General features: G+C 43.8%; 2 protein-coding genes across 7 annotated transcripts in view; one reads left to right on the forward strand and one right to left on the reverse strand.

Annotated features, from left to right (window-relative positions):
- Window positions 1–19,574, reverse strand: part of CLN3 (CLN3 lysosomal/endosomal transmembrane protein, battenin) — a 23,982-nt gene continuing 4,408 nt past the window's right edge. Inside the window, exons 1-16 of one of the 3 annotated variants that reach the window (XM_061588205.1) lie at window positions 18,372–18,523; window positions 18,191–18,279; window positions 17,993–18,077; window positions 16,138–16,240; window positions 13,648–13,719; window positions 13,480–13,559; window positions 10,740–10,825; window positions 10,435–10,507; window positions 9,243–9,386; window positions 7,429–7,559; window positions 7,079–7,128; window positions 4,396–4,464; window positions 4,234–4,289; window positions 4,025–4,118; window positions 2,501–2,641; window positions 1–702 (exon numbers count right to left, since the gene is read on the reverse strand). In XM_061588205.1, the coding sequence (XP_061444189.1) occupies window positions 583–702; window positions 2,501–2,641; window positions 4,025–4,118; window positions 4,234–4,289; window positions 4,396–4,464; window positions 7,079–7,128; window positions 7,429–7,559; window positions 9,243–9,386; window positions 10,435–10,507; window positions 10,740–10,825; window positions 13,480–13,559; window positions 13,648–13,719; window positions 16,138–16,240; window positions 17,993–18,077; window positions 18,191–18,279; window positions 18,372–18,508 (1,530 nt within the window). In that variant the 5' untranslated portion in view covers window positions 18,509–18,523 and the 3' untranslated portion in view covers window positions 1–582. Of the gene's footprint in view, window positions 703–2,500; window positions 2,642–4,024; window positions 4,119–4,233; window positions 4,290–4,395; window positions 4,465–7,078; window positions 7,129–7,428; window positions 7,560–9,242; window positions 9,387–10,434; window positions 10,508–10,739; window positions 10,826–13,479; window positions 13,560–13,647; window positions 13,720–16,137; window positions 16,241–17,992; window positions 18,078–18,190; window positions 18,280–18,371; window positions 18,524–19,574 lie in introns of those variants that run through there. The other 2 variants (XM_061588207.1, XM_061588206.1) reach the window with 2 other exon arrangements.
- LOC133365852 (golgin subfamily A member 6-like protein 22) overlaps window positions 18,481–19,574 on the forward strand; it is a 14,133-nt gene continuing 13,039 nt past the window's right edge. For 3 of the 4 annotated variants that reach the window (XM_061588202.1, XM_061588201.1, XM_061588200.1), the window contains exon 1: window positions 18,481–18,783. The gene's annotated coding sequence lies outside the window, so the exon portion shown is untranslated. The remainder of the gene's footprint in view (window positions 18,784–19,574) is intronic. The other variant, XM_061588204.1, reaches the window with a different exon arrangement.

Raw genomic sequence — 19,574 nt, forward strand, 5'->3', positions numbered from 1 at the left:
TCATCTTTCCAGGACTGGTTTATTGATTAAGCACAAGACAAATTGATCACTGTGCAAAACTATTATCCTTCCCCCATCCTGCACTGAGTGTAAGTCTCACCCCAATAGCCTTCCTTCCCTCCTGTCACAGTAACATATAGCTCTAAATGCACTTACACATTTGAGCTTCCCATTTCTGCAGTATCTTCTAGTTACTTCTAGTTACTTCAAAGTGTCATACTAAAAATTCTTCCTCTGCTTTCCCTTCCCCATACAAGGAAGTGCTGTGTACCCTGTTGTGTGCAACATTCAAATGTTTTCCCTCTAAAAACTGTGGAACTTGATTTCCCATCCAACTGTGATTGTGCATGCTGTGGTGAAGCCCTCTGACATCTGTGCAACATGAGGAAAAAACTGGACTCCCTGCCAGGCTCAGTGAAAATAAAATGATCCCCAGAATCAAAATGGGCAACTGCTCATGGCCCCTTTCTCCTTTGACAGCAAGAGAAGGGCAAACACTAAAAATTGTAGTCTCTTTCCCTCCTCAGTACTGGGCACTGTAGCTGAGACAAAACTTCTCTTGGTCCCTCTGGGAAGTTGACCTCAATGGAGGTGACAGAAATATTTGTGGACAGGGATAGCAATGGCACCCGAAAGTGAGATGCCCAACGTGTCGGCTGTACAAGCAACGCCCATGGCAAACTCGCGGTGCTCTGGTTTGCTCTGTGTTTAGAGGGAGAAAAGAAAGTAATTAAACAGTAATTCTCTGCTATGACACTGGATGCGGATTCCTGATGTCTTCTCAAAACAAGAAAACAAAAGAGAGAAGGCACTCAAAGTGCCATCAAAGACGTTGATTGTGGTTGTTAATGCTAAGCACATTTCAGAAATGCTTTTCCTTCTTCAGGGACAATTCTTCTTGTTGCAATACTGCAGAAAAATACTATTGAGGGTGCCTCCTTGACCAAATACCACCAATTGTGCCCCTGAATAATGTCTTTCTCCCCCCTTCCCAACATGTATTGGGCATTAGCAACCACAATAAACTTTTTCTGGGCACTTTGAGAACCTCTCTTTTTTATTGTAGCTAGTGCCTTAACTCCCTTGTTTTGATCTTCTCAGAACAGCAACTATCTCTCCCCATGCCCTTCTATGCACAACACACAATTGGGTAGTTACACCAGGATGTAATTTTTTGTTTTAGAACTCCAAGGTCCACTGACAGGAGCCAGGTGCAACATGCTGGCTCTGGGGCGGGGGGGGACGTAGAATTTAAAAACAGGATGCTTCTGATCACATACTCAGCCCAGGAAATTGTTTTTCAGTCTTTTTATTTAAAATATTTCTTTCTCGCTTTTTATTGTTGAAGCAATCCCAGATTGGGTAACATTGAAATCAAATCCACAATAAAAGTGACCAGAGTTAAATTCACAGTCCTGTCATAAAAGAAAAGCCACTCCTGGTTTTCACCTCAAATATTCTTCATCTCAGCAGCCTAATTTAGAAGCAAGCGGGGGGGGGAGTCTTTTCCTTATTGCTGCTGTTAAACACCTGGGGTCGCTTCAAAATGGCCTGTTTATTGAGCATTCATGTGCTTGTGGGGAAGTTGTATGATATTGGCTATTTATTGAGCATTCATTCCAATTTGTTTGCAGAGAAGTTAGAAAACATTGCATCCAGCAAATGGTATCTCACGCTTTCCAGCACATTTTCATGTCACTTTCCTTACTGCAAAAAGTCCAGTTTTTTAAGGGAAGAGGATTGGTTGTACATGAACTCTGAATCAAACTTTAACTATGCAACCTGAAGTTGCCAGTATGACTGAATCCCATAGAGTGGCTTCGGACGCCGCCTAGAGTGGCTTCGGCCAGATAGGCGGCCTAAAAATTAAATTATTATTATTATTATTATTATTATCATCATCATCAGAAAATAGCAAAGTGCCCCAACAGTCAGAAATCCTTGAAGATCTATTCAGAGATCTATTGGTAGATTCTGATCTACATTCTGCCCATCACTTACTGTGTCCCACTTCTATTTCCAACATGTCTCAAGAGACACTCAAGCAGGGCACGAATGTAACAGCCATCACTTGTATGTCCCCAGAACCTGGTAATAAGTTTAGGAGGGTTTACTGCTTCTGAATATGGAAGGTACTATTCTTAGGCAGTGACACCTTTCTTTTGACCTTCTGAGGCACCTTGTGAAAAATAAGAGAGCCTACATCCCTTCCTCAATCTTCTGCAACACAAAAAAGGCTTTGCAGAGGGGGACTGGGGATGGGGGAAGAGAGGGGAATGTTCTTTCACTTTATCCCTAACAGGTTGAAGAGGTCCACTGCCTGTTACTTGTGAGAAGCCCTTCCCTTCGAATCCTGGAGCTAGCCCATGTCCCTTTCTCTCAAGCACTGAAACGCATCCTCTACCCACACAACTATGTGACTGAAGCCCCGCACTCCTGGATGTTACATTAACGTCCTTCCCCATTCTGGCACTCCTCTCCTTTCTCCACACAAACTCACCTCTTCGCTGACACAGTGGAAAGTGTTCACATAGCCAGCTCCTCCCAGCAATCCCTCGTAGAGCACCAGAGCAAAAACCAAATAGATGCTGGGTATAAACATTAGGGCCACAGCAACCAAGAGGAACACCATGTTCAGGCACTAGTGTGAAAGGGGAAGAGACAGTTAGTGTGACAAAACAGTGACCAGTGGATGGGAAGTCAGTAAGGTTGTGCTGGTGTGGAAAGGAATGAAAGGTGATAGAGCACAGGAAAATATGGTACAAGGGTGGGAGACTTCAGAAAACAGACCATCATGGAGACTCAGCATTGCCAACTTTTTCATGAATGCTCTGGTCTTTAACAACAGTGTGCTCTGCAGACATTAGCAGGTGATACTGCTGAACTCCACCACCTGCTGCTTAGGCTGCTCTTAAAGGCACTAAAACAGCTAGGCTGAGGCCCCCTCCAGACATCCTTTTTACTGCTCATTCATGATGATTTGTGCTCATGATGCTATTGGGGCAGTTACATGTGATCCCGGTTTCAATACTGCCTGAGACTACAAAAGTATTACAGCAGTCACACTGCTTCATTTCCAGTCATTACATATCCTGTAACTTTCCTACTGTAAACTTTTTATTCCACAAATGTTCTGGTTTATTTTTGTTCCGCTTTTGTTGTGCTGTAGCCCTCCAGACAGCAACAATGTAGTATCACTCAGAAGCATCGCAGAACAAGCTAAACCAGAATAAATCCATCCTTATAGCACAATTATTGTGTCAAGAATATGCTGCAGAATACACCCACAAAAAAACACCAATCTGGAAGGCAACAACTTACAGTGCAATAAACGTGCCCTCATTCTTCATTTGTCACATGAGGTCCAGTCCATTGTTCCTTCAGTTATTATTTACTGTTTAGAACAGGGATCGGGAACCTGTGGCTCTCCAGATGTTGTGGGACTCCAGCTCCCCAGCCACTACTGTCAGTTGTTGGGCTCTCCATTCCCATTATCCCCTACAACATCTGGGAGACCACACAGGTTCCCCATCCCCAGTTTGTATGCTGTAGCATCACATACAGAGTCAAAGATATACCACTGGGGAGGGACCATAGTTCAGTGGTAGATGTCAAATTAGTATGAAAACATAGGAAAAAAAGGTTCACAGAACTCTAGTTTCTGTGAAAGCACTGTTGCTTCAAAAGAGGGCCAGACTGAAACTGCAGGATGCGCCTCCCCCTGAAGCAGATCAAACCTGAAGTCATTTGCATAGCCTTGCCTATGAAACAAGTGGGAGGAGTGATTCTATTCTTAGCCTCTACCACTGAAGGAAAACACAAAGGCTCAAGTTCAGTCCCTGGAATCTCCAACTGAAAGAATCTTAGATAGCAAGGCTGTCAGCTGACTAAACAAACCTAGATGGGCAAGATAGATCAATGTCTGACCCCATCAAAAACAGCCTCCTGTGTTCACTGACAAGGAATGAAGATGGCAAGAAGGAATCATCCATCCAGGTGTATGTTGGAGGGGGGAATGTTTTACCTGCAGCACTGCAAGGAGCCATATGTGCCGAATCCGTACGCAGCTGGCAGAGGAACGAGAAATAAAGACCCCAGCCTGGTAGAGCATTTGATACCTATGAGAGATAGAAAACAGGAGATTTTGCTGCTGTCATCTTCCTATTCTAGCCTACCAACCCACACTCAAATTCAGAAATCCCATCTTTTCTCACCTCCCCACCCTTCACTCACCAACGATATTGTTGCGGGTGACTAAAAGGTGCTTTGTGGAAGTACAGCAGCTCAAACTGAGGAAGGAAAAGACAGAGAGAAGAAAGGGTTAACGGGAGGGATTTGAGGCATTAGCTCCACCCATTGATGAAGAAGTCTCCACCCATCCCTCAAACTACTCACCAGCCCCTGGTTGATGAAGTATTCAGCAAAATACACAATGGCCAAAGGAATGAGGTATTTTAAGAGACCCTGGAAAAAAGATGTATGGAAGTGCATCTTGTGAAGGCCATGAAACCATGAGGCAATCAGCCTCAAATAATGCAGCCTTCACAAACAGCACACTTTACCACTCGGGTCACATTTACACCATACATTTAATTCAATAAGGGTGTAGGGAATTTTAGCTCTGCGAGGGATAAACCAGGGCTTGGAAAATTACTTTAAAAAAGTAATACAATTACAATTACATGGCCCAAAAAAGTAGTGATTACCGTTACAGTTACAATTGCTCTGAAAGTAACAGATTACTTTACTTTTTCTCAAAAGTAATCACTACAATTACATTACAGTTACTTTTTTTTAAAAACGCCTACAAAGTGCTGGCCTTGGCTGCTGCGCATCTAAGTAGCCTAAAACATTTAAAATAAACACACACACACAGAGGTAGTAGAATAATTCTTTTTATCCATAAGATAGCAATGGTGGTCTCTCCGCTGGTAAGGGAGGTGGGGAGGGAGACAGAGGCCACTACTCAGATCTTTGCACGTCAAACCAAGTACAACTCCCCCCCCCAGCAAGCATAATCTCTCTTACTTAACCACCTCCCGGACCCTGCCCTGCCACCAACTAAGGGACACTCACCCAAGCAAACATTTGCCCCCGAGATGCAAAAAAGTTAAAACACTGCAAATGCAGCACAGTAGCCAGAAAGAGTGGTGGAGGCCACTTTGTGCGCGCGCGTTTCTCTCTCCCTCTCCCTCCCTCCCTCTCCCTCCCTCCCTCTCCCTCCCTCCCTCTCCCTCCCCCTCCCTCCCTCTCCCTCCCCCTCCCCCTCCCCCTCTCACACACACACACACACACACACACTGTCCTCTTTCACCTCCACAGTTCCTTATCTCCATTCTGCTGCTGCCTCCTTCTCGTCCTTTATCCATGTTCTTGCCCTCTGGCTCCTTTTTCCCTCCACTCCATTCTTCACCACCACCCATTTTTTAAATAATTGTTTTCTCCACTCCGCCCTGTCTCACTCTCCACCTCCTCCCTCGTTGCCTCCTACCCATCCACAGAGCATGCGGGAAGAGCGACACTGCACAGAAGCCCAGTTTGAGGCACATGCTTTTCATCCATAAATCAGAGGAGCAGAAGGCTTCCTCTGCTTCCCCTCCCCCAAGTAATGCCCAAAAGAAATGCTGTAAGCATTACAATTACTCCACAAAAGTAATAAAATTACTCCTAGTTCTATTACAATCAAAATGTAAAGGAATTACCCATTTGTTCCTCTAAAAAGGAATGAATTACAAGTAATTTGTTACTTGTAATGAATTACTTCCAAGCTCTGGGGTAAACTACAGCTCCCAGGATTCTGTGGAGGAAGGCGTGTGCTTTAAATGTATGGTATGGATGTAAGCTTGTACACCCAATGCCTTGGTCAAGCAGTACTGGCTAGCACTCTGTCTCAGGGATTGCTTTCTCCCATATGACATTCCCCTTCCCATGCTTTGTGATTAACCGATAAGGCTGAGTTTCAGGTACTGTAGTTTTTAGAACAGAGGTTGGTTTCTCTCAGGAGCAAGGTCTTTTTTTTTTGGTAGTGCATCTGGAACTGTGGAATATGAGAAGTTTGTTTTGGCTCCTCTATGGCAGTGGTAGGGAACCTGTGGCTCTCCAGATGTTGTTGGACTACAACTCCCATTATCTCTGTCTGTTAACCATGTTGGTTGGGGTTGATGGGAGTTGGAGTCCAACAACATCTGAAAGGAAACATGTTCACCATCTCTGCTTCATGGTCTCTTTTTGGAGACATGGAAAAACTTTGTTTTTTGGGGGGGGGTAATGTGTTTTGATTGTTGCTTGCTTTAAATGCATTCTAAACCATTTTAAATTAGTCTGATAGTGAAACATTTTAAATTCTTGAAATATCTGTGAATTGCCTCAGGAATATTTTTTTTCTGGGGAGCTGGTACATAAATACAATGAAAGAAGCAGACATCTTCCTTGCTAAGGCACATTTGAACTTAGCCCTGAAACACGTTTCCAGTGCAAGTACCCAGCTCTGAAATATACAAAAGATAATAATGATGATCATGTGTTTCTCAGCAAGTGCAGAGCACCTTCACTACTGAGTAGTTGCAATCAGGTTCCTTATGTCTGGGATTAGTGAGAAGGGCTTCCAGATCATGGGGCATAAATTCTAGGGAGAGTTGAGAATTGGCCTCTTTTTAGAAATTAAGTATCACTCCCCCCTCCCCCACACACATATGGATATACTCTGCAACACAGTTTGCATCTGTGTTGGAATTGTTTTTTAATATGTGCTTACAGCTTTTGTAAAAAACTATGTTTTAAAGATGTTTTAATTTGTTTTAAGGATGTTTTGTTGTAGTGTATTTTAAGGTCCGTTTTTATGATGTTTTAGAGTGTTTTTATTGCTTTTGTTTGCCAGCCTTCCTGCTGAGAGGAAAGGCGGGATATAAATATAATAATAAATAAATAAAATAAATAAATAAAATATGGACATCTTTACGTGCAAACCTAACTTGATATGCCATGTGATTTGGACATCTTTAAACTCAGACACCTCAAAATATCTTATACGCTGTCTCAAATTAACAACTAAAGCCCACATGTTGAGCATGATTCTTACCTTGACTATGTGCCCCTTTTCCTGCAAGCTAAGCTGAGGGTTTTGTGCCTCTGGAGAGAGAAGAGGGATTGAAATGAGACAGGGTAAAACAACATATTGATAAGAATTGTGAAGAATTCTAGATATTGAGAAGTGTTATAGAAATTACATAAAGAATGACAACAATACATGTCGCCTGTCCTTGGCGTGAGCGCAATACATCCTAGGTAAAGATGCATTGTATTTCTTCTCAGGGATAAGGTCTTAAGACAAACAAGGTGCAGTATGGGCATAAATCTTTATCCTGTGCTTTATAATGCAACAGGAAGTGCTGGAGGAAGATGACCACCATAACCTTAGGGATCACTTACTGTGTTGGAGGGCAGATTTAACCCCTAGGAGTGGCTGCTGAGTCGAGGAAGAAGCATGCAGAGATGTCTGTGGTTGAACACCCCAGCTGCAGCGGGGGGCCTGAGGGGGTGGAGACAACACAAAGGAATAGCTATGGATAAGGGGGGGAAGGGAGATGGTCAAGGTTAAGAATACACATCAGGAGTATAACGGTAATACAGTGGATATTTCCCCGCCCCCCCCTAGCTTTCTATTCATTCTTATGGGTGAAAATAAAGATTTGGGCACAACAATCCTGTGTATAGTTGCTTGCTAGTAAGTTCCACTGAATTCAGTGTAGCTTACTCTGAGGTAAATGTGGATATGATCGCAGCCTCATCCTGCATTCTATATGCAGTTATGTAGAAGTAAGTCCAAATGAACTCACTAAGGCTCACTTCTAAGTTGTGAGCAAAGAACAGGCCAGGACCCACTCAGCCAGCTTTAAGCTCCCCCAAGTAGGGATGTAAAAAGGATGTAAAAAGGCATCATTTTCCATTCTGCCCCTTATCTGACTCATGCAGCGCCATTTCTGTTCCACTGCAGTTTGTCTCACTGTAGCCAAACATAACTAATTATGTTATTGTTTCATGATTCAATGTGGGGGAAACGTCACCAATACTGTACTGAAAACACAGAGCTTGGAGGTAATTCATTACTTTTTTGAGGAATGAGTGGGTAATTCCTTTACATTTTGATTGTAACAGAACTAGGAGTAATTTTATTACTTTTGTGGAGTAATTGTAATATTTCCAGCATCACTTTGGGGCATTACTTGGGGGGGGGGAAGCAGAGGAAGCCTTCTGCTCCTCTGATTTGTGGATGAAAAGCATGTGCCTCAAACTGGGCTTCTGTGCAGTGTCGCTCTTACCTCATGCTCTGTGGATGGGTAGGAGGCGACGAGGGAGGAGGTGGAGAGTGAGACAGGGCGGAGTAAAGAAAACAATTGTTTAAAAAAACGGATGGTGGTGGTGAAGAATGGAGTGGAGGGAAAAAGGAGCCGGGGGGAAAGAACATGGATAAAGGAGAAGGAGGCAGCAGCAGAATTGAGATAAAGAACTGTGGAGGTGAAGAATGACATGTGTGTGCGTGCACGCTTGGATAAGTGTCGCTTAGTTGGTTCAGGTCAGGGTCTGGGAGGTGGTTAAGTGAGAGAGATTATGCTTACTGGCGGGGGGGGGGGTTGCACTTGGTTTGACGTGCAAAGATCTGAGTAGTGGCCTCTGTCTCCCTCCCCACCTCCCTTACCAGCGGAGAGACCACCATTGCTATCTTATGGATAAAAAGAATTATTCTACTACCTCTGTATGCCTGTGTTTATTTTTAATGTTTTAGGCTACTTAGATGTGCAGCAGCCAAGGCCAGCACCTTGTAGGCATTTTTTCTAAAAAGTAATAAATGTAATTGTAGTGATTACTTTTGAGAAAAAGTAATGTGTTACTTTCAGAGCAATTGTAACTATAACGCTAATTACTACTTTTGGGGGGCATGTAATCATAACTAATTTATTTACTTTTTTAAAGTAATCTTCCAAGCTCTGGAAAAAACATAACAGCAAATTGCAGACTCTGAAAAAAATGATGGCAGCAAATACCAACCTTGTCTGCCTGCCGGATTTCTGTTCTTCTTTACATTCCAAAGGATTCTTCAGCATCCCAACCCCCAAATAACTAGTTCTGGTTACTCAGTTTCCTGGGTCACTTTATGCTTCCCTGGCAATCTATCTCCATGGTAACCCTCTCTCTCAGTCCCAGCACCACCAGGCCTTTGCCACAGGCCCTCCGCCAGACCTCACCTGGCCTGCATGATGACAGGAACAATGGTCATGATGAGGAGGGTGTGTTGAGGGCTCAGACCTGCTTCTGTCAGCCCGAGGTAGGAAAGTGCCCCGATCAGGCCAGCCCCGCCTGTTCCGGAAGACCAGGCAGACACTACAGCACTAGCAGGGAAAAGGAAACAGAACACAAGTTATGGTGTCTCTCCACTTCTCGACACTAGCAAGCACCCCAGACTTACCATAATTACCTAATTAAGAAATGCTGCACAATTTTTTTCTTGCAACGCAGTTCACATTATGAGCAAGTCAATCACTGGGTCAGCTATCTGACTTCTCCTTCCCGTAGTACATCAGGCCAGTTATCCAACTTTTTTTATTATTACTAAATGATGATGATGCACACGTTTATTTGTAGTTATTGTTTATTTTATATATCCAACCTTCACCATGCAAAAGAAAGTGACAAAAATCTCTTTTTAAAAAGTTGCAAACTGCACTGGGGACTGGAAGAGGGAGGGGACTCGGATGCGAGCAACAGACACTCTCTACAGCTATCTTTTTCCATGTTTAAAGCAACTAAACTCGAAAGTTGCAGGACCTGCTTTTCAGGATGAAAAGGAAGGCAAAGTGCTTGGACACTGAAACAGGGCCTGCTGCTATATAAAATGTTATGCCTGTCTGCCTCTTTAAAAGCAGTTACCCCGTTTCTGAAAGAGGAATTATTTCTCTCTCCTCCCCCCCCCATTAGCAGACACAAGGCAATGCAACAGATGGTCTAAAACAGGGATGGCCATCCAGATGTGGTTAGACTCCAACTTCTATCAGCCCCAGGCAGCATGACCAGTGGTCAGGGATGATGGGAGTTGTAGTCCAGCAACATTTGGAGGGTTACAGATTGGGGAAGGGCCGTAGCTCTGTGGTAAAGCATCTGCCTTGCATGCAGGAGGTCCTAGATTCAATCCCTGGCATCTGCAGGTAGAGCTGGGATCCCCTGCCTGAAGCCCTGGAGAGCTGCTGGCAGCCAATGCAGCCAATACTAAGCTAGATGGACCAATGGTCAGACTCAGTATAAAGCAACTTCCTATGTTGTACAGACTCCCCAATCCTAGTCAAAAGCAATGACCTGGCCCATTAACAAAAGTGGCGAGGCCCGTTGAAGCCCACCACAAAAATCTCTCCCAGCCCTGCAGCCATGATATCCTTTGGTTACCTGTTGAAAAAAGATGTGAGCGCCAGAAACGTTATTTCACCCAGGCCAGATGATATGCTGGCCAGCACAACACCTGCAGCAATGAGAAGGAAAAAGACCCCATGAACCTGAGTGCCGTTTGTGCTCGGGTCACCTGAGCCAGGAACGCTGCTCTTTGTAAATGACAAACTGAGCCGTTTGAAAGATGCTCAGCTCATTGATCGATCGTGTAGACTTTGCAGAAGTCAAATTATTGCTTCACACAGCACCCTCTGTTAACTGGAGGACTGTCTGCCCCCCACATCTCCTATTAAGGTGGTTCTTACCTGTGATGCTTTGGGCTGTGCTTGTTGAGAAAGCCACTAGCAAGAAACTGCCCCAGGCTGTGATGACACAGATGGCGACACGTAAGCTGTGTGGAAGGGGGAGTGAGGGGGGAAAAAACCACAAGATGGGCAACTGGATGAGGTCTGAACTGACCATAAAAGCTCTTGCCCATAGGCCCCCATAAGCCACTTGCAAATTGCTGAGGGACTTTTAGTTTAGAGAAAAGGTAAGTCAGAGGCGACATGATAGAAGTGTATAAAATTATGCATGGCATGGAGAACGTGGAGAGAGAAAAGGTTTTCTCCCTCTCTCGTAACACCAGAACGCATGGACCTTCAATGCAACTGAATGTTGGAATATTCCGGACAGCAACAGAAAGGACTTCTTCACATGGTGCATAGTAACACTATGGAATTTGCTCCCACAAGAGGCAGTGATGGCCACCAACTTGGGTGGCTTTAAAAAAGGAATAGACAAATTCATGGAAGATAAAGCTATCAATAGCTACGAGCCATGATGGCTATGCTCTGCCACCATAGGCAGAGGCAATATATTTCTGAAAGCCAATTGCTGGAAGCTGCCGGAAGGGAGAGTGCTCTTGCGCTCAGGTCCTGCTTGCAGGCTTCCCATGGGCATCTGATTGACCACTGTGAGAACAGGATGCTGGACTAGATGGGCTGCTGGCCTGACCCAGCAACAGGCTCTTCTTATTTTCTTAGACCACTTGATTTTTCTGCCTGTTGTAGCAACTTTACTGTGCTGTGCTAGACGCAATATGATTTTTTAATTGTATTTTTACAGCCCTCCATGGATCACCTGGATGAAGCTCGTGGATTCCTGGTGGTCCACAGACCACAGTTTGGGAACTCCTGCCATAGACCACAAACAAAGACACCTCCTCACGAGAACCAATTCTTCTGTCCTTCCTCATAGCCACTCTTAACAACTGGCTCCCCAAGCCATAGCGATAAGGAACAATTACAGTAACTAGGTCCATTACAGAGCTATATGCCTTTTTTCCTCTCCTAAGGCAGAAGGAAGAGCTGTTCATCTACTATATAATTTGGAAAGTATTGTTCTCTAAGTGATTGGACGCCTCTTCACAATGACCCTTTTGTTTCAGGGCGGATGTGTTGAGGCCCAACAACAGCTTTACTCCGAATTCCAAGTTTTCTTCATTGTTTCCTATGGGCGGCACTCCCTCCTGAAAAAAAACACTGCCTAAGGTTTAAAGCAGGGATGGGGAACCTTTGGCTCTCCAGATGTCATTGTGACTCCAATTCCTATTAGCCCTAACGAGCATGACCAAGGGCTGGGGGTGATGGGCACTGCAGTCCAGAAACATCCAGAGGGCCAAAGGTTGCCCATCCCTGGTTTAAAAAAATGTGGAAGTCAGCTATCTGTGCGAGTCTAGTTATTAAGTCTGTGCCCCAAGTGAAATACTCTAACCTTTTTGGAATGTGATGGACAGGAGCATTCCAAGGCAGCAAAAGCCAGTTTGAGCAGAAGTTAATTAGGATGGTAAGTTAGAGCAAGTTAGAGAAGAAAGACTAGTTAGAGGGGAGCCAAAGAGAGGGGAAGGGTTACAAACAGGGAGCTCTCTCTTAATTGCAACATTTAAAATCCTGGTAGTGATTATTAATGTGCAGAGCTTGGAAAAGTTACTTTTTTGAACTACAACGCCCATCAGCCCAATCCAGTGGCCATGCTGGCTAGGGCTGATGGGAGCTGTAGTTCAAAAAAGTAACTTTTCCAAGCTCTGTTAATGTGCCACAGACATTAAGTGATTTAGAAATAATCATTGTTTAGTGTTCATGCCTTACAATAAACATTAACAATTACCACCTAAATCCATTCCTGTTGCTCTTAGCTGCCCAACCCCTCCACTTTGATATTACCCATTGCCCTCTCTCCTAGAGATACAGTTGCTTCCTTGTATATATAATCAACTTTGTATTTAAGCACTCACCTGATAGCTATAGGTGACAAGAAGGAACTGGATGCAGGCAACTAAGGCTGACATCCAAGACATATCTACTCAGAAGTAAGCTCCATTGGGTTCAATGGAACTTACTCCCAGGTAAGTGTGTATTGGATTGCAGCCTTAGTGAGCTAATGGAAGAAGAGGGACGGAGTGCTGTGCCCAGTACAGAAAACAAGTGGGCTACCAAATGAGGCATAGAGCTTTCTGCTCCTCCAGGCTTTTGTGTTCTTGTTTACAAAAATGATAGATATACAAAGCAAAATAAGTGCATGTGTGAATAAAGAGTTAAGAGTTAGGTTATGAAAATTAACCATATGTAATGCTGTTAGATGAGTGCAGTTTGTTTCTCCAAATGAACCCAAACTAATTTTGGGGAGAAAAATTATTGTGACCAGATTTGTAACTTGTAAGCTTTTCCATTATACCCAAATCGTATAATCTGCTCTCCTATTCAGTCATTTTCTGCATTTTGACATTTTCCAATACCAAGCATAACTAAAGTGTACCACTATGATCATTTACTATAGTAATTCAGAATAATGAGACTAGTTTTTCATATGTATCACCAGAAAGGCCATGAGTTCATACAGTACGTTTTCTTATCTTTTCTACGGATGATATGATTTTGTTCTAAAAACGTATCGCCAAATCATTAAGTCCACTGCATATGCAAAGAAGTTCCTGTTTCCTTCTCACATTTCAAGGGAGTTCAGTATCTACGCACATAACATCCAGAGTGTTCCATGCCAACTCACCCGTATGGGAACAAGTGGATACAAAATGGAGCACTAAATTTGATGAGAAGGGTGGGCAGAATGTCAGCCAGCAACACAGCCTGTAGGGGCACGAAAGAGATGGGAGTGAGCAAGCAGCTGGTTCCAGACTCCCAAACCTGCCCTCTTTATGCCCCTCCCTACACTTACCCCTGTAGAGATAGTGTTGCAGTCATAACGAGAAGTGTTTGCAGTGCTCTCTGGAGGAATGCTGGGGGGAGTCTGAAGAAGGAATTGGAGACAGGAAGCCAAAAATTAAATGTGGGAGATAAGAATTTTTGCAGCCATTCTCTCGCCATCTGTTTCCTCTTGCATGACTTTCCTCACTCAAACATGAAAGTACAGCTCATTCTGTCAAGCCTTCCATGGACTTAAGACACATTTTAGAATTCTGTGCTTGGGACTGGATAAGTTTCTTCCTACCCAAAAAGAATTGGATGCCAATCTGGATCAGGGCTGCAGTATGAGAGGAGGTAGGCTTTAACCCAGGAACAGAAAGCCTGTGGCCTCCAGATAATATTGGACTCCAACTCCCATCAACTCCAGTCACCATGGCCAATGGAGGTCCACATGTTCCTCATCCCTGGTTTACACCTTTTTCTCTCTTCTTCCTTGCCATGATCCTGATTTTTAAAACTGAGGTAAATATCAGCCGGGAAGGGGGGGAGTTTCAGTGGAAAACATTAAGATACAAAATACAATCCAAAATGTTATACAGTAAAACGCCAATAACAAAATAAATTAAAAAACCCTTTATAAATAACCAGGTGCACACCCATAAACACAGCAGCTAAAATAAGTAAAAACCTGGAGTTAAACCCTTCCCACCACCACCCTATGCCAGAGTCCCAGTCCTCTGCAGATCAGGGCCCTCTGCAGCTGCTGTTTGTAAAGAAAGAAAGAAGACCTAGCCAGTCCGAAGCACAGGATTAAAAAATGCAGTTAAAAGTCACATCTGGTTTGATCTTGATGGGCTTTTGGATGCTGTTTATAACATTTTTATTCCAACTTTCCGCCACCAGGGAGTTCAGGGGAGTGTAATTCCTCCCTCCCCCTACTATCTTTATAACAACCCTGTGAAGTGGGTGAGGTGGACTAGCCCAAGATCACCCAGTGAACTTCATGGCTAAGTGGAAATTTGAACCCAGGTCTCTCCTACTCTATAGAACACTGGCACCACTAAATGGCATTGTTAAAGATAATCATGACGACTTTCAGCAACATAGTGGCCTCTGGTTGCATTGCAGAACCCAAAAGGAGGGAGTTGTTACTAGCAGTATCACAATATTGTCTACTAGTGCCTATGTTCATCTTGATGCCTTCTCTACTGTGTACAATAACCAAGTGGTCCTGCATTTTCCCAGTTATTAGTGCACATTTCCAGAGCCATTCTGTGGTCCGACACGATGCTCTGTTGCATCCAGGAAGCAGACCCTCTCCTTAGTGAAAGCAAACTTCTTGTGCCGTTCCTAGGGTAGAGACACACTTACTGTTCTGCTGGTTCCACTGCATTTCAACCTCTCTTTTCTGAAAATGGGGCATACAATACTAGTCAAACCCTGCCCCTTTTTACTGTAAAACCTGTTGAGTGCGGGGTTTTTTTTATCCGCTTCAAAGAGATTTTGCAACTGATCAGCAACCTGTTCCCCCTCCCAGGTGCAGCCAATGGAAACACTTTGCTGTAGGTGACTAGTCTGCTCGCAGCCCTAGTCTTTGAGAATTATCACTTGACAATTCTGAGTGTGCTAGAGGTCCCATCATAATCTCCACCTCAGAGAATGAGAGATGGAAGGGACTAGGGATGGAAAGATGTGTCTGTTTCGATCATCTCAGTTTCTCATTTTTCCAATTTTAAATTCAGTTCTCCACATTTCTGCAGCAATTTGAGAATTTTTTTAAAATCCTCTTGAAAATTCTCCAGCATTTTAGTGTGAATTTCTTCTAATAAACACACTTTTGTAGGTATTGACTAATGTACACACTTTTGCAAGCCATTTCTTGTCATAAAATACATTTTGCATGTTATTTTCACTCATATATTCATTTTTATGCACACTTTCCCCTAATATATGCATTTCTGTAAACATTGTTTGGCTGGCGAACTGCATTGCAAAATTCGAATGTGTGAATTTCGAAGGATAGCTGTGTTTCAGTTCTCATATTATTTAGGAAAGTGCAAATTTGATGAGTTCAGCTGTAAATGAGACCTTAATCGAAATTCTCACCCATCCATAGAAGGGACCTTATAGACCATCTAGTACAGGTTCCTGTTCAGTGCAGAAAATCCAGAGTGACAGCATGCCCAACAGACAGCTGTCCAGCCTCTGCCTGATGACCTTCAGGAGGGAGAGAATTTTTTCTTAATGTTCGGCTGAGATCTACCCTCTACTTAATAGTAGTTTGAGCTCAGTGGGCCTTTCAGATATTCATAGGTTAACCAGGTTCTAATGCCTGCCTTAATGCAGTTCCAACATCTGAATCACACTTTCTCATCTTTTGTACACACAGTCTCTCTCTGGTCTGCACTGTTCACATTCTAGCTGTACACTTTCTCTTCTTTTCCCCTGTTCACGACCCAGCCTGTTCCTTGCTCTGTTTTGTGCACCAACATCCACATATTCCTCTCCTTTGAACACTCACTGGCTCAGTCTCATTACTCGCTGGCACCTTCTGATGGCGGAGAACGTCATGGGCAGCACTCAGCATTACCACATAGGCAAAGTTGTTGCAGAGTCCCAGCAACCTGCAAGGGCAAAGCAGGCCAGTTAGTGTGGTTGGGAGCATATCAGGAATGCAAGACAGGGGAGTCAACATCATCATTCCATTTCTTACATTTTTATCCTGCCTTTTTTCCATGGCAGCATTAAAAGGGAGTATAAATAGGGTTCCCAGCTCCCATGTGGATTCCCATCCAGGTTCTGACCAGACCTAGACCTGCTTAGCTTTAACAAATTTCTTGCTTTATATGCCTTCAGATCAGAGAAGCCAGAATGCCATTTCTGCATCCTCCATTTCCCCAGGCAATGAATATGTGAGAGGTTATACAAATCTGGCTACAGCAAGTACCAGAGATGTCCAGTGTGTGAGATTATGCTCAATCATGGAGAATGCAACAAGGGAGGAGCCCAGAAAAACAAGTTTAATACTAGCAGGGGTGTAGTCATCTGGGGTCCTGGGGGTCTTAGATCCCTTACTTTTTTGGGTGCAGGGTCCCAAAGGCTCCAGCACCCTTCAAGCCAATCAGCATTAAAGGGGAGTGTGTTAGCCCCTGAGAAGTGCCTTTTAACATGCTTCCTTGTCCTTTCCTGCTGATTGGGGCCAATGAGAGTGAAAGGAGATGAGTCAGTAACTGAGAAGCCTCTTCTCAATAGCTAACACTAATAGCTGACCTCGCCTCAGTTGTTCATGCTCTGGTAACTTCTAGGCTGGATTACTGCAATGCGCTCTACGTAGGGCTGCCCTTGAAGACAGTTTGGAAACTTCAGCTAGTGCAAAACGCAGCAGCCAGACTGCTGACGGGATCTTGCCGGTCAGCGCATATTACACCTGTTCTGGCTCGTTTGCACTGGCTACCCATTTGTTACTGAGCCAGATTCAAGGTGCTGGTTTTGACCTATAAAGCCTTACACGGCGTGGGACTGCAATATCTTGTGGAACGCCTCTCCCACTATGAACCTACCCGATCACGTCGCTCAGCATCTAAGGCCCTCCTCCGGGTACCAACCCATCGGGAGCCCGGAGGACAGTTACTCGATCTAGGGCCTTTTCTGTAGTGGCCCCCGAACTGTGGAATAGCCTCCCTGAAGAAATACGCCGGGCGCCGACGCTTCTATCTTTCCGGCGCCAGGTTAAGGCCTGGCTATGCTCCCAGGCATTTTAAAGTGTTTAATGTTATAATTTTAAATTTTTTATTTTTATTGCTGTTTGTATTTATTGCTGCAGGTTTTATTGTTATATTCGGTATTTTAACCTTTTTGTACACCGCCCAGAGAGCTATTCGCTATGGGCGGTCTATAAATGAAACAAACAAACAAACAAACAAATAAATAAATAACACTCTCCCCTTTCATGTTTGTTGGCTCCTAGGGATCCCTGTTGTTGATACTGGAGAAGGCATTAACAAGGATCTGTTCTCAGCCCAGCAGGAAAAAAGGGGGGAGGGAGCCTGGCTGTGATATCATGAAGGCACCCTGCACTTCCGAATTTGCCACTGCACTATTGAATCCTAGTTCTGTGCACAAAGCATAGAGCAAAATATGGAAAAGCTGATGCACCAAGCACAGAATAATAATAATAATAATAATAATAATAATAATAAAATTTTATTTTTAGGCCGCCTATCTGGCCGAATGAACGGGAAACACCAGATGAATCAAGTTCCCACTATGCAAGAAATAACAGAACAGAAAGTACATACACCAACAACGGGAGGGTCGGCTTTAGTACGTGCTAAATAGCCTTGAACAACTATGGGAATAAAGCAAAAGAGCCTCACCAGAAGCCTACAATGTTCCTTCGCTGGCTACAAGCATCCAGAACAGTCTCGAGTTCCTCAGAGGGTGACACGGCTTCATCTTCCCCTGTTTTTTTGAGGGGGGCGGGGGTGAAAAGAAGCAGAATTAGGGAAGATAATTGTGTATGCATGTGTGTGTGTTTGCGGGGTGGAGGAGAGAGAATGGGAGCAAAGACTCACCTTCAGAATCATCGGGGAGGTGATGCCATACACCCCCAGGAGATCCCATAGCAGCCAGGAGAGACTGGGGTAGCGGGTGGGGCGACTGCCTATAAGAGAAAGAGGGGAGCATAGATAAAAACAGAAATCGCAGCTATCCCTAGAAACATCATAGCCACACTGAGCCATCTGTCACACGCACCGTTCTCTCTTTCTGAGGGTCTGCTCTGTAGCTTTAAGAAATCGGAGCCTTACACCGTGCGGCTTTAGGTCGCGACCGCCCCTCTCTGTAAATCGAGGCGTAACAGATGCAAGAAGCTTCCGCCTACGCAGCATCATGTGAGCTGAACTTGCCACCTGACCCAGCTTCCTGGTTTGAAGCCATTTCCTGCTCCAGTGCCCTTAGTTGTTGTGTTTCTCTAATCATTCATCACAATCCCCCTCCTTGGAAACCGGAGACCGGCGTGCAGATAAAATCAGATATTGACACAGCAACGCACTTGCCAAGAAGTTGCTCTAACGAAATTGAAAGTGCCCTTAGTTAACATGGCTGTTTTTCAATAACAATCTCGTCTACCGGGAGAACATCGACATATTTATCACGACGAGAAAAGGTAATTTATCTGGTAGGCTCAAATGAGGATGAACAGTTTTTTAAAAAACACTTAGGCTGCAATCCAACACACATTTGCCTGGGAAAAAGCCCTATCAAACCCAATGGGGCTTACTTCTGAGTAGACACATACTGAATTGCAGCCTACGTCATTTTACACGAACCTGTTATAAATATACACGCATTTAAATAAAAATACCTGCAAAGTGACCAACTGCAGATTTTCCATCTATTTTATTTTAAACCATTGATACACTGACCATACAAAATACTCATAAGACAGTAAAAATTAATATAAAAATAATAACATAAACCATATCAGCAGAGAAAAATCATAAAGTAAATCAGCAGAAACAAAACAAATTTCCTCAAACCTTTCAAAACAGAATCAGCAGAAAACCAGGTGGAGGGAGTCAAGTGAGCATCCCAGGAGAGGCTTTCCATTGCTGACAATTTTTTTTTTAAAAAAAAATGGATTGTGTGTGTCTTTAACAGCCAGCCACTGAAAATATGCACAATTGTGCAAATGAAGAAAAAAATGGGGTGTGGATGTGGAAAGGAGAGCAGCAAAACTGAATTTTCAACCCATCTGTCATGCCCACAGGTGTGTGTGTGGGAGTAGTGCAATGTACCTCCCCTTTTTGGATTATCTTCAGATTTGGGATGTCTGGTTTTATTTTACAGGTGAAAAAGAGCAAGAGAGGGATTGATTGGGGAAGATGTTGTGTGGGAGTGGCTAAATAAATAGATGCATAAGCAGCTTTAAATTCACATTAAACTCTGGTGTGGACA

The sequence above is a fragment of the Rhineura floridana genome, chromosome 11 (genome assembly GCF_030035675.1).
Source record: "Rhineura floridana isolate rRhiFlo1 chromosome 11, rRhiFlo1.hap2, whole genome shotgun sequence".
Lineage (NCBI taxonomy): Eukaryota > Metazoa > Chordata > Lepidosauria > Squamata > Rhineuridae > Rhineura > Rhineura floridana.